Below are 15,468 nucleotides of genomic sequence, written 5' to 3' on the forward strand. Positions count from 1 at the left end.
GAAGGTCCATTGCAGCCGATGTTAATCTCAATATCAAATCATTTCTGGGTTACAATTAAGTACCTTACTGTGATTGTTTTCAATTAAAATGGCCAAAAAGAAACAGAAATTGCTTCTTAGCAAAGGGCAATTTCTCTAGCAAGTATTTTGCTAGGACTGTCTGGGAGTGGTCTGAGTGGGGAGGGGAAAAACTGAGAATTAGCTGTTATTGGCAGAGAGGTTTGGAACTCTTTTGGTCTATTAACTAATTTACTGCATGGTGATGTCACCATGGAAGGCCAAAACTACATCCCACCAAAACAGGCTGAAATCTCAGGTGGTCTTTTCAAAAAGCACTTACACTAAAAGGGCATTATCATATTTTTCACAATTTCACAGTATTATTCCAACCTCATAGTGTGGAAATATAAAACACAGGAAAATCACATTTTTGACTGCACTGGGCCTTTAAAATACTCATATTTTTTTTTTATCCTCTTAATATATCTTTTAAAATGTTTATTTGTATTTTTCTTTACATATTCAGTTTTTCAGCAGTACTGATAAGTATACTATATACAACAAAGGCCAAGACACTCATCGGTTCATCACTTAGACAGAATATCCTTTCCGTTGTTCCTTTCGTAATGACCTACTGTTACAAGGCAAGGATGTAAGGTCTAGCTCTCTTGGGTTGTTGCAGTCGGCATGCCTTGTAGGTGACGGTGATGACGATGCAGCTATGAGCCTTGCAGACCTTCTCTGTCTCAACCACTAGGGGCATTGTCTTGATAAGTCCTTAAGATCCCATTGGTAGCAAGGTGTCTATGTACAAAGTCCCGATCAGTCCTACTCAGTCCGTGTGAAGAAGAGGCTGTACGAAATAAATGCTTCAGCGTTTTAAACATTTTGTTATCTCCCAAAAAAGTATCAGTATCAAAACAGGTTTCATAATAGGTATATTTGTAATGGACGTGTTAGTTAGCATGTGTTGGAATTCAAATAGTTCTCGATGTACGTATGAAAAGTAGTAGTCCCTTTGCAAAGCAACGCAGAGTCTTTTACTTGGTAATGTTCAATTTCTTGTTTTCTCTTTTCACATTAAATAATCTTAGATGAGATGCAGGTGTGGTTTCCAGTTGTTTTCTTCCTTCCTTCTCTCTCTCTCTCTCTCTCTCTCTCTCTCTCTCTCTCTCTCTCTCTCTCTCATCTCTCTCTCTCTCTCTCTCTCTCTCTCTCTCTCTCTCTCTCTCTCTCTCTCTCTCTCTCTCTCTCTCTCTCTCTCTCTCTCTCTCTCTCTCTCTCTCTCTCTCTCTCTCTCCCCCCCTCCCCCACCCCCCCCCCCCCCCCCCCCCCCCCCCCCTCTCTCTGTCTTTGTGTCTTGTTCCTGTGCTCATCCAAGAGAGAGACTACTTTAGCAGCCACTCATTCACTGGAAGAGAGGAGAGGGACAGGGTGAGAAGAACACTACTTTATCTACACATGTATGTCTAGCATGGAGCCCTTTCTATCCAGCAGCATCTATAACATTCATATTAACACGACAATATATTGTTAGGATTGAGACCAGAATGCACTGAACATAGCGATACGGTGCTGTGGTGTGCATGTTAATATTAGCAATGTATGCTAAATAACAGTATTTCTACAGTGTCTGTTAGTTAGCATTCTGTTAGTGTCCCAATATACATTTCCCATTCAATTAGCCCACTGACACCTAGCTATGAGGGGGCTGACTTTCCTCTGCCTTCAAGGTTTAACCTTAGATGAACAAGTACAACTAGTGTAATTAAAGACAAGAGACAACCCTGCTGCTATTGTGCTGTTTCTGTTTACTCTCTGGGGGCGGGTTGGAAAGGCAGAGTAAAAGATACTGTAGGGGTGTGTGGGTAAAAGTGTGTGCGTAAATATATGTGTGTGTGTGGCTGTAAGCCTGATAATGTGTGGGCGCACACATTCTTCACATTCTTGTGTGTGTGTCTGTGTGTGTGTTTCAATCTCTCAACAACTGCTGCACAGAATAAGAATTTCATCGGAGAGCGAGCGGATAAGAGAACAGAACAGTCTTGCTACAGTACAGTAGATCCTGAAAGAAGAATACAATGAATAATAGGGGTTACCTCTTGCCCTCACTGTATATATGCTTCAGGGGTAAAATTCACATTTTGTGCAGCAGTTGCCCAGATATATTGGCTGAAACAGAGGAGAGGAGATGGTAAACAGACTGCATGCAGAGTCCCTGAATCACACTGAGATGCTGAGTTGGCTTTGTAGTTATGAAATAGTTTGGCCCACACACTCAGACGCTCCAACACTTGTTGGAAATATTGCTATAATATACATAATATACAATGACTCTTTCAAATCTATAAACGTTAATGCTTTACTTACAAAGCTGATAAGACTATGTTTTAGGTAGTTAATAGCTTTATGAGGGGCACAAGCAGACATATAGAAAACAACCAAGGTAAATGTCCATGACTCCTTCACCACCATTTTGTAAATGTCTGCTAGTCAGACCTGGTTTAAATAAATCGCTAACAAAATGGTGGTGGTGGGTGGATTGGAGCTGTGTTTACCTCGGTACTGAAGCTTCTGGGCCCTGTTGTTGGGACAGTCTTTGCCCTGCATGCTGAAGTTGATGTTGGTCCGGATGCAGCGGTTGTTCAGAGGTTGGACAGGGCGAACATTGTCACTCATACTCAGGAAGATCTGAGACGGCTGGTTCTGACTCAACAGCCGTAAGGAGTGCATCTGGAGAGGAAAGAAGAGGAGAGGAGGGGGAACGGGTGTTCATGAACAAAAAGAGAGGGGTAAAGAGGATGGAAATGTAGAGTATGTAAAAGAAGGAACGAGAGGAGAGGAAAGCAGAGATGAGAGAGGATCGGAAGTGAAGAAAAGGCACATTATTTCAGTAAGACTGGGAGAACAAGCCATGTGGAGGAACATAATTGCTGTTTGACAGTCTTATGTAACTAAGCAGTAAGAAGCTACTGTTGAGACAGACCTGCATCTGCGTGATGTACACTGGCTTATTCATCAGGATCCACGTGGCCGTCTCAAAGCAAGGCGGGATGGTCATCGACCCGTCATATGTGATAAAACTAGAGGTTTCTGGGTAAATCTCCTCGATGTTCAGGCCCATCAGTAAATATGCATCATCTGGAGAAGACAGACAAGATAGACAGGTTTCAATATTACATCTTAATATGTTATATAGCAGAGTTCTTCAGTCCTGGTCCTGGAGAGTTACAGAGTTCTTCAGTCTTGGACCTGGAGAGTTACAGAGTTCTTCAGTCCTGGTCCTGGAGAGTTACAGAGTTCTTCAGTCCTGGTCCTGGAGAGTTACAGAGTTCTTCAGTCCTGGTCCTGGAGAGTTACAGAGTTCTTCAGTCCTGGTCCTGGAGAGTTACAGAGTTATTCAGTCCTGGTCCTGGAGCGTTACAGAGTTCTTCAGTCCTGGTCCTGGAGAGTTACAGAGTTATTCAGTCCTGGTCCTGGAGAGTTACAGAGTTCTTCAGTCCTGGTCCTGGAGCATTACAGAGTTCTTCAGTCCTGGTCCTGGAGATCTACAGAGTGTGCATGCTTGTGTCCTAGCTCAGGTCCAACACAAGCACTTACTAGTTGAAATAGATTAATTTGTGCTAGGCTGGAACAAAACCCTGCACCCCCCGTGGGTCCCTAGTTCCAGGATTGTAGAACACTGCATTGTAAGCTTGTATCAATCACAATTAATGTCCTCTCAAGCTAATATTTAGTTTAGAATTTACATGATATATTTGTCTTACAGTCTCAAAACGTACTACATCCACAACTGGTGTGCTCATCATTTACGTGTAGATGTTTTGCATATTTCTAATTTTACACTGAGCTGGTATCCCTCCGACTCCTTGACAAGCTTTTGGTATAGCATCCCTCCGACTGCTTGACAAGCTTTTGGTATAGCATCCCTCCGACTGCTTGACAGGCTGTTGGTATAGCATCCCTCCGACTGCTTGACAGGCTGTTGGTATAGCATCCCTCTGACTGCTTGACAGGCTGTTGGTATAGTAATCCTCCGACTGCTTGACAGGCTGTTGGTATAGTAATCCTCCGACTGCTTGACAGGCTGTTGGTATAGTAATCCTCCGACTGCTTGACAGGCTGTTGGTATAGCATCCCTCCGACTGCTTGACAGGCTGTTGGTATAGTAATCCTCCGACTGCTTGACAGGCTGTTGGTATAGTAATCCTCCGACTGCTTGACAGGCTGTTGGTATAGTAATCCTCCGACTGCTTGACAGGCTGTTGGTATAGCATCCCTCCGACTGCTTGACAGGCTGTTGGTATAGCAGATTGCATGACATACCCCCTTTTTATTTTTCATTTATTTTATTACTATTATTATTATTATTATTTTTTTTTTTTAGGGGGTAGATCAGGTTTAATATTGCATATAGACTGTGGTTTCCATCAATGTAATTGTCTGCATCATTTCCAATCCCTCATATATATTTTTTGAAATATATTTTCCTTTATTATTTTCCCCTAACCCTACCATCCATCCCCTAATTGGAGTGAACTAATGGACAACAACACTTAGGCTTCTACTTCCAGCTTATGCATCCTACATACATTTTACGGACACAGTATATTTTACATTAGTTATCTTGTTATTTTTAGTCCCACCCTTCAGCTCCACTCAACCTCTCCCATCTATCTCTGAACACCATTCAGTTTTGGTTTTTATTTGCCATATATTTTTCAACTGTGCTGTTTCACAAAAGTTCTGAACCTTTCTATTCTCATAGTTTCTAAAGATTGTAAATTAAAGATAAACATTTTTGCTAAGAGTAGTATTATATTATTGATTGATTGACTAGGACTTTTCAAATCACCCAGCAGTGCTATTTGCAGAGTTAGCTCCAGGTAAATGTTGCAATTCTTCAGCCATTCCTGAACCTGCGACCAAAAACAAGCTACATATGGACAGTACCAAAACAAATGATCTAATGATTCTGTCTTTTCGCAGCAAAATCTGCAGTGCTGGGATGGTTGTATCCCCCATATATAACATTCTATTGGTTGCAAGAATTGTGTTTAATAATTTAAATTGGAAAAACTCTAAGTTTTGAATCTGGTGTCATTTTGTGTATCAGTTCATAAACCATGTGCCATGGAATCGGTATATCGAAAATCTTTTCCCAACTATATGGCACAGCTATCAATTTTTTGGTCCTGAAATGAAGCTTTTAACCAATTTTGGTCTTTAATGCAGGGCCAACAGACAGGTTCCTTACTTTCTCCCCCTTCCACTTGCTTCTTACATTTTGCCGGTAATGCTGCAATTAGTTGGTTGTAATTTTGGGTATTTTCATAAAGCCACGCCCCCAAATAGGCCACACCGCCTGAACATAATTTAGGGATTACATAAAAAAAGACCCATCTGTTGGGTCAACCCAGCATGAAAGTGAATAAAAACCCAATTGATGGTTCTTTGGGTAATCCAAAGACGTGGCCTATTGGGGGCGTGGCTTCCAGACAGCTATTTTTGGCAACCCATGAACGTATATGTCATTCATGTTACATTTTTCACTGCAAATCTCAATTTTCTTTCAAGATTTTTGCACACTACATATTTTATTATAAAATGTATAACATTATTTAAATATTATAACAACGTGTTAACTATCCCAACAGTGGGATTTGCATAGGCACTTAAAAGGTACTCATACGCTTGTGTAAGCCTTATTAAAGCTACAAAAGTGTCAGTTCCCAACCTTAACATGTGTTGACAATACAACAGAATAGATTAACCGGAATTACATTTACTATCACGGGTGGCCAGAAATAACTATCTGAAAGCCATGTCCCTACTAAACCACACCTCCAGTCTTCTGATCTGACCCGGTGGATCATAGCTCAAAACCCCAGAATCAACAACCCAACTTAAAGAAAACAACGGGTTTTTTGTCCTATCTTGCAACTGTCTATCTATCCCTCTCTCCATCATTCAATTCAATTTCAATTCAATTCAATTTCAATTTCAATTTAAGGGCTTTTCTCTCTCTCTCTCTCTCTCTCTCTCTCTCTCTCGCTCTCTCTCGCGCTCTCTCTCTCTCTCTCTCGCTCTCTCTCGCGCTCTCTCTCTCTCTGTCCATTTCCCTCTCTTGCTGTCCATCTCTCTCTCTCTCTCTCTCTCTCTCTCTCTCTCGCTGTCAATCTCTCTCTCTCTCTCTGTCCATTTCCCTCTCTCGCTGGGGGGGAGAGAGAGAGAGAGAGAGTGAGAGAGCGAGAGCAAGAGAGAGAGCGAGAGATAGAGCGAGAGCAAGAGAGAGAGAGCGAGAGAGAGAGAGAGGTGTCAGGGTTGCCCTGGAGTGGGACTCTGACAGGCTCTTTATGGTGTGATGGCTGGGCTATGCCCGGGTTGGTGAAATATGAAGACAGCAAGTCGATAGCGGAATAGAGGTGGACAGTGCTAACAGGGAGAGTGAAAGTCGCTGGGCTGGAATTGACTCTCCCTCCTCCGTCTTCCTCCTCCTCTAGAACTGACTCTCTTCCTCCTCTGGAAGTGACTCTCCCCTCTACCCCTCCCCCCACCCTCTTCCTCCTCCTCTGGAAATGACTCTCCCTCCTCCCCTTGCTCTGGATGAATTGGGCCGTAGTCTAATAAAGCTAACACAGACAACCACGGTGTGGCACAGCACAGAGCAATCAGCCCCTGGCCACTGCCACAGAGCTGGGGAGGACAGGAGAGTCAGGCCTGGCAGGGGGAACTCGACATAACCACCAACAAGACTTTGTTTCTCTCTCTCTTGCTGATGCTCCCCTCTCTCGCTCTCTCTTTCTCTCTGTCCCTATCTTGCAACTCTGTCGATCTATCCCTCTCTCATCATCCTCTCTCTCTCTCTCTCTCTCTCTCTCTCTCTCTCTCTCTCTCTGTCCCTATCTTGCAACTCTGTCTATCTATCCCTCTCTCCATCATTCTCTCTCTCTCTCTCTCTCTCTCTCTCTCTCTCTCTCTGTCCATTTCTCTCTCTCTCTCTCTCTCTCTCTCTCTCTCCCCCCCCCCCCCCATCTATTATCTCTCCACACTACGCTAACACACTCAATATGTTGTCATCTGTTGTGGCTTCCGTTTATAATAAAAGGTACTTTGTTTGTTGTGAAGAGGTCACAGTAGCTTCTCCTTCTATTTAGACTGGGAGTTTAGATGCTATTCACACAGCATATCTATCATATCTATCTAGAATAGAACAACACAAACATCAGCATGCTCACCAGCCCCTAGCCTACAGGTAAGACACCCTGAAAGGTAAAGAAAAACAAAAAAGACTATCCTTAATCTGTGAACATCAATCATGTTTCTATTCTATTACTACCCCACTAGCGCCGGAGAAGATGGCTGCCGTTTTACAGCCCTCTAACCAATTGTACTATTATGTGTGTTTTTCCGCGTTATTTGTAATTTATTTTGTACATAATGTTTCTGCCATCGTCTCTTATAACCAAAAAGAGCTTCTGGATATCAGGACAGCGATTACTCACCTCGTATTGGACGAAGATTTTTTCTTCAACGAGGCGGCCGCGAAGGATATCATACAGACACCCGACAAGGCCCAAATCCCCGTCATTCGCGTGAGGAAGAGACGGAGATATCGTGGACGTAGATCGGGGTGCCTTGTAAGGATCCGACGGCGAGCGAGTAAACTGCCTCTTCCATCAATCCTATTAGCCAACGTTCAATCATTTGAAAATAAATTGGACAACTTAAGATTACGGTTATCCTACCAACGGGACATTAAAAACTGTAATATCTTATGTTTCACCGAGTCGTGGCTGAACGACGACATGGATTTCATACAGCTAGCGGGCTATACGCTACATCGGCAGGATAGAACGGCTGACTCCGGTAAGACAAGGGGTGGCGGTCTGTGTATATTTGTAAACAACAGCTGGTGCACAAAATCAAATACTAAGGAAGTCTCGAGGTTTTGCTCGCCTGAGGTAGAGTATCTTATGATAAGCTGTAGACCACACTATTTACCAAGAGAGTTTTCATCTATATTTTTCATAGCTGTCTATTTACCACCACAAACCAATGCTGGCATTAGGATTGCACTGAATGAGTTGTACAAGGCCATAAATCAACAGGAAAACGCTCATCCAGATGCAGCGCTCCTAGTGGCCGGGGACTTTAATGCAGGGAAACTTAAAGCCGTTCTACCTAATTTCAACCAGCATGTTAAATGTGCAACCAGAGGAAAAAAAACTCTAGGCCACCTTTACTCCACACACAGAGACGCATACAAAGCTCTCCCTCGCCCTCCATTTGGCAAATCTGACCATAACTCTATCCTCCTGATTCCTGCTTATAAGCAAAAACTAAAGCAGGAAGCACCAGTGACTCGGTTAATAAAAAAGTGGTCAGATGACGCAGATGCTAAGCTACAGGACTGTTTTGCTAGCACAGACTGGAACATGTTCCGGGATTCTTCAGACAGCATTGAGGAGTACACCACATCAGTCACTGGCTTCATCAATAAGTGCATCGATGATGTCGTCCCCACAGTGACCGTACGTACATACCCCAACCAGAAGCCATGGATTACAGGAAACATCCGCACTGAGCTAAAGGGTAGAGCTGCCGCTTTCAAGGAACGGGACTCTAACCCGGACGCTTATAAGAAATCCCGCTATGACCTCCGACGAACCATCAAACAGGCAAAGAGTCAATACAGGACTAAGATTGAATCGTATTACACTGGCTCTGACGCTCGTCGGATGTGGCAGGGCTTGAAAACTATTACAGACTACAAAGGGAAGCACAGCCGCGAGCTGCCCAGTGACACAAGCCTACCAGACGAGCTAAACCACTTCTATGCTCGCTTCGAGGCAAGCAACACTGAAGCATGCATGAGAGCACCAGCTGTTCCGGATGACTATGTGATCACGCTCTCCGTAGCCGATGTGAGTAAGACTTTTAAGCAGGTCAACATTCACAAGGCCGCAGGGCCAGACGGATTACCAGGACGTGTACTCCGAGCATGTGCTGACCAACTGGCAAGTGTCTTCACTGACATTTTCAACATGTCCCTGACTGAGTCTGTAATAGCAACATGTTTCAAGCAGACCACCATAGTCCCCGTGCCCAAGGACTCTAAGATAACCTGCCTAAATGACTACCGACCCGTAGCACTGACGTCTGTAGCCATGAAGTGCTTTGAAAGGCTGGTCATGGCTCACATCAACAGTATTATCCCAGAAACCCTAGACCCACTCCAATTTGCATACCGCCCCAACAGATCCACAGATGATGCAATCTCTATTGCACTCCACACTGCCCTTTCCCACCTGGACAAGAGGAACACCTACGTGAGAATGCTATTCATTGACTACAGCTCAGCATTCAACACCATAGTGTCCTCTAAGCTCATCACTAAGCTAAGGATCCTGGGACTAAACACCTCCCTCTTCAACTTGATCCTGGACTTCCTGACGGGCCGCCCCCAGGTGGTAAGGGTAGGTAACAACACATCTGCCACACTGATCCTCAACACGGGGGCCCCTCAGGGGTGCGTGCTCAGCCCCCTCCTGTACTCTCTGTTCACCCATGCCGACGACACAACAGTGGTAGGCCTGATCACCGACAACGATGAGACAGCCCATAGGGAGGAGGTCAGAGACCTGGCCGTGTGGTGCCAGGACAACAACCTCTCCCTCAACGTGACCAAGACAAAGGAGATGATTGTGGACTACAGGAAAAAAAAGAGGACTGAGCACGCCCCCATTCTCATCGACGGGGCTGTAGTGGAACAGGTTGAGAGCTTCAAGTTCCTTGGTGTCCACATCACCAACGAACTATCATGGTCCAAACACACCAAGACAGTCGTGAAGAGGGCACGACAAAGCCTATTCCCCCTCAGGAGACTGAAAAGATTTGGCATGGGTCCTCAGATCCTCAAAAAATTATACAGCTGCACCATCGAGAGCATCCTGACTGGTTGCATCACCGCCTGGTATGGCAACTGCTTGGCCTCCGACCGCAAGGCACTACAGAGGGTAGTGCGTACGGCCCAGTACATCACTGGGGCCAAGCTTCCTGCCATCCAGGACCTCTATACCAGGCGGTGTCAGAGGAAGACCCTCAAAATTGTCAAAGACTCCAGCCACCCTAGTCATAGACTGTTCTCTCTGCTACCGCACGGCAAGCGGTACCGGAGTGCCAAGTCTAGGTCCAAAAGACTTCTCAACAGCTTCTACCCCCAAGCCATAAGACTCCTGAACAGCTAATCATGGCTACCCGGACTATTTGCACTGCCCCCCCCACCCCATCCTTTTTACGCTGCTGCTACTCTGTTAATTATTTATGCATAGTCACTTTAAATCTACCCACATGTACATATTACCTCAACTACCTCAACTAGCCGGTGCCCCCGCACATTGACTCTGCAACGGTACCCCCCTGTATATATAGCCTCCCTACTGTCACTTTATTTTACTTCTGCTCTTTTTTCTCTCAACACTTTTTGTTTTTTTTGTTTTATTTTTACTTTTTTGCACTGTTGGTTAAGGGCTGTAAGTAAGCATTTCACTGTAATGTCTGCACCTGTTGTATTCGGCGCATGTGACCAATACAATTTGATTTGATTTGATTTGATTTGAACACTAAACCCACTCCGCCACCACACATCTGTGGAATTAATCATTCCATTTGGATGCTGTGTGTGTGTGTGTGTGTGTGTGTGTGTGTGTGTGGTTATGACAGCTCGTTGATGCCTCTGAGACCTTCCAATGCACTGGGGGTCACTGTGTTTACTCAGCCTCTTCTCTACCCAATTAATCCAATTATATCTCTTCTCTGAGCAGCCATGTGCCTTTCTAATATGGCCGTCTAGCAGCCCTAGCTGTCTCTGCCTACTAACCCTCCGGAAGAAGGAACCAACTACTGCAGACTCTCCAGCGACTCTTTGACTTGTTCCACTGTGTTTCTCGTTAGAGTTTACATTTGCATTTCTACGTACTTTTATATGTTATTCTTGTGATGGTGTCTCTGTTCAACATTCGATTCAGGAATGCATTTGAAGTCTCCGCAATCTGGAATACAAGAGAAGAGAAAGAATCAACCACAGACAGTCACATCAAAGCCAGTCACACACATCGCAAATTACTTACATATTCCACAATCTTGACAGTGCATTTCAAAATGAACCAAAACACACTAACAATATGACATCAACAATTCAAGTGCATTCGCTTTAGGGACAAATCTTAACTTGAGGCAAGCATCCAACAAATCTCCCATTGATTTCAATGCATGATTTACACGCATAATGCAAGTTGCACAAGTTCATCTCAAGTAAGGGTTCGACCCTAAGGAGGCCTGAATGCCAGAGAGAGACACTTTAAAGAGCCTGAACTGCTTTTAGCAGTTAGCAGTTCCTGTAGTGCCCTATCTTGTGTCTAAAGATTCCGGAGTCTAGACACTAATCAGTTAAAGATGCTCCGCACTCTCCCTTAAAGCCCCATAGTCCTCAGCCTCAGCATCCTATCCTGTTCTCCTCCTCACAACTCTAATTGTCAAGATGTCTTGGGGGCAAAGTGATTAAAAAGAAATGGATGTCCCTTGTCACTATGCTCTTTCTCTCTCTCTCTCTCTCTCTCTCTCTCTCTCTCTCTCTCTCTCTCTCTCTCTCTCTCTCTCTCTCTCTCTCTCTCTCTCTCTCTCTCTCTCTCTCTCTCTCTCTCTCTAAGATGTTTTGAACACTTTTAATGGAGAAAGCACCTAGGGGGATGCAGACATGTTATTCTGCAAGATGTAATTAGGGAGTTCTCTCCAACCTGTGAAGTAAAAGTAGCTACTGAGAGGAACAGTTCAACAGCATTAGGTGACACTGTCACTGTCACAATGTTTGTCTAGTAGATATGGCCCACGCTGAAGATGACTCAAATTCCATCTCAACAGTCTCACTATGTCATCCTCCATTGTTTGTGTGCTTCCACATGTGACCGCACAGTTACATCCCCCCATTGCCATTTCTAATAGCGGCTCAGGACACTGACACCCGAAGGAAGCCCTTACTTACTGGCAGTCTGAGTCACTGAAAGGGTAACATGGTGGGTGTGCAGGTGTTAATGGTCCCCTGGAAACATGAGTCACAATTCCCGAGAAATGGGTTCCTGAGATAGTGAAGGACACAACTAATTACCTCACTTCCCATCTCTTCAGCGGCTTTAACAATGAGACGGGACTCATCTGAGAGCCTTAGTTAAACAAGCTACTTCAAGATGGCTGGAGTTTGGAGTCATTACCAGTGAGGGCCAGGCTGAGGGACTAGAGAGGATGAGAGTGAAGTGTTGATTGATTTCATGATGAGTGGGAGGACGGAGGACGACGGATGATCCTTTATCATATCCCTTTCAATGGCCTACCTCTCTGTCTGTTACAGTGGTGGGAGTGTGTGTGGGGGGTATACAATGAAAAAGTTAATTACATTTGGTGAGTGCTCAACATTATAACTTTATAACTTCTACCACTACTATGACCACTAAAATAACTTTCCGACAGCAAAAGCAAACACATATTTTCTTCAGGAGATTGTAGCTCTTTTATCCCATCTCTGTAAGTGGCTACCAGAGAGGAATAGGCTTGACCTGGGTCACCATGTCCTCCTGTGTGACTGACAGACAGAGCCATCGACACGAGGGAGCTAATTACTAGCTGATAGCCTTGCATCTGAACTATACAGTACTTATGTAGCACAAAGAGTACAAGATATTCCACAGCCTTGAGCCGAGCCCAAGAAGCCCACATACAGTGGGGGGAAAAAGTATTTAGTCAGCCACCAATTGTGCAAGTTCTCCCACTTAAAAAGATGAGAGAGGCCTGTAATTTTCATCATAGGTACACGTCAACTATGACAGACAAAATGAGAAAAAAAATCCAGAAAATCACATTGAAGGATTTTTAATGAATATATTTGCAAATTATGGTGGAAAATAAGTATTTGGTCAATAAAAGTTTCTCAATACTTTGTTATATACCCTTTGTTGGCAATGACACAGGTCAAACGTTTTCTGTAAGTCTTCACAAGGTTTTCACACACTGTTGCTGGTATTTTGGCCCATTCCTCCATGCAGATCTCCTCTAGAGCAGTGATGTTTTGGGGCTGTCGCTGGGCAACACGGACTTTCAACTCCCTCCAAAGATTTTCTATTGGGTTGAGATCTGGAGACTGGCTAGGCCACTCCAGGACCTTGAAATGCTTCTTACGAAGCCACTCCTTCGTTGCCCGGGCGGTGTGTTTGGGATCATTGTCATGCTGAAAGACCCAGCCACGTTTCATCTTCAATGCCCTTGCTGATGGAAGGAGGTTTTCACTCAAAATCTCACGATACATGGCCCCATTCATTCTTTCCTTTACACGGATCAGTCGTCATTCGTCCCTTTGCAGAAAAACAGCCCCAAAGCATGATGTTTCCACCCCCATGCTTCACAGTAGGTATGGTGTTCTTTGGATGCAACTCAGCATTCTTTGTCCTCCAAACACGACGAGTTGAGTTTTCACCAAAAAGTTCTATTTTGGTTTCATCTGACCATATGACATTTTCCCAATCCTCTTCTGGATCATCCAAATGCACTCTAGCAAACTTCAGACGGGCCTGGACATGTACTGGCTTAAGCAGGGGGACACGTCTGGCACTGCAGGATTTGAGTCCCTGGCGGCGTAGTGTGTTACTGATGGTAGGCTTTGTTACTTTGGTCCCAGCTCTCTGCAGGTCATTCACTAGGTCCCCCCGTGTGGTTCTGGGATTTTTGCTCACCGTTCTTGTGATAATTTTGACCCCACGGGGTGAGATCTTGCATGGAGCCCCAGATCGAGGGAGATTATCATTGGTCTTGTATGTCTTCCATTTCCTAATAATTGCTCCCACAGAGTATTTATTTAAACCAAGCTGCTTACCTATTGCAGATTCAGTCTTCCCAGCCTGGTGCAGGTCTACAATTTTGTTTCTGGTGTCCTTTGACAGCTCTTTGGTCTTGGCCATAGTGGAGTTTGGAGTGTGACTGTTTGAGGTTTTGGACAGGTGTCTTTTATACTGATAACAAGTTCAAACAGGTGCCATTAATACAGGTAACGAGTGGAGGACAGAGGAGCCTCTTAAAGAAGAAGTTACAGGTCTGTGAGAGACAGAAATCTTGCTTGTTTGTAGGTGACCAAATACTTATTTTCCACCATAATTTGCAAATAAATTCATTAAAAATCTTACAATGAGATTTTCTGGAGAAAAAAATTCTCAATTTGTCTGTCACAGTTGATGTGTACCTATGATGAAAATTACAGGCCTCTCATCTTTTTAAGTGGGAGAACTTGCACAATTGGTGGCTGACTAAATACTTTTTTCCCCCACTGTAACAAAGCTAGCGAGAGAGAGTAACGAAGCTATTTCACAACCTCACACTCCAGCTGACACACACAGGGAACACAACGTTAAGCTCCCAGGATAAGTGGCTGACTAATTGTTCTGGAGGCCCTATTTATGTAATTTATTTATTTTGGGGTTGAGAGCAGGGCGATCTTCTTAACTGACCATTTGGATGCCGTCACAAAGGATTAGCAAGTAGTAACGTAGCACTAGCTAGCTAACAAATACAGGGATAATCACACTATCCTTCTGGTACTTGGAGCTGTTGGTGGGATGATGCACTGTGACTCTATGCCAATTTAATTAGCCTGCAAGTAAATCTGCGGGTGCCGACTCACAACTTCGATTATAACACACTCCCTAATTTCTTTGAAAACAATTATCTTTGCTACATGATAGTCTCTATTTGTTTATTTTTTCAAATGTTCATACAAAGACTTTATGTACAAATTCAAACATGATTGACACATTGAGGCCCATTGTGAGGTCAAAGGTTGGAGTTGTGAGAGTGTCACACGCACCTTCATAAATATAGACACTATGACCAGTCCGTTGGGGCTCTTGGCTGCCTCTGTGTAGTTGGTATACAGCTCGTGGTTGTAGTGTATAAGTTGAACCTGGAGATGAAAAAACAAATGTCAGGAATACAACAAAATGACCTCGCACAAATAGACTGTAGCAATGTCTGGTCTTGAGGAGCTTCTGGTCAAGCCCCACACTAACACACCTTTTTCCACATAATAAATTGTGCTGAGTCAGGTATGTCTTAAAGCCATGTAATCCTTTGAATTTTTTTTATCACTGTTTGATTTACATTTATGTCATTTAGCAGACGCTCTTACCCCCTGTGGGAATTGAACCCACAACCCTGGTGTTGCAAGTGCCATGCTCTACCAACTGAGCTACACGGGGTCCTCATTAGCTGATGCCAATGGCGACAGCTAGTCTTACTGGCGTCCGTCGATATGTGTCCAACTGTGTGTGTTTATTTCATGAAAATATATTTTTTAATTCTCTGTCTGATCGTGTGGGTGTGTTGATACTAATTTAAATATATTTACATACACAGCCCTGATTGGCGGAT

The 15,468-nt window shown here is 44.0% G+C and overlaps 1 protein-coding gene across 1 annotated transcript; it reads right to left on the bottom strand.

The window, feature by feature from the left end:
• Nucleotides 1–1,388: 1,388 nt before the first annotated feature.
• On the bottom strand, nucleotides 1,389–15,001 carry LOC311121936 (carbonic anhydrase-related protein 10-like; the record flags this gene model as incomplete). Its single annotated transcript, XM_084196366.1, has 5 exons — nucleotides 1,389–1,411; nucleotides 2,559–2,733; nucleotides 2,987–3,141; nucleotides 10,982–11,054; nucleotides 14,906–15,001. Coding segments are annotated over 5 exons (522 nt in total), but the record flags the coding sequence as incomplete, so codon positions are not given.
• Nucleotides 15,002–15,468: the final 467 nt, after the last annotated feature.

The sequence above is a fragment of the Coregonus lavaretus genome (assembly GCF_964263955.1).
Source record: "Coregonus lavaretus genome assembly, contig: HAP1_SCAFFOLD_1028, whole genome shotgun sequence".
Classification (NCBI taxonomy): domain Eukaryota; kingdom Metazoa; phylum Chordata; class Actinopteri; order Salmoniformes; family Salmonidae; genus Coregonus; species Coregonus lavaretus.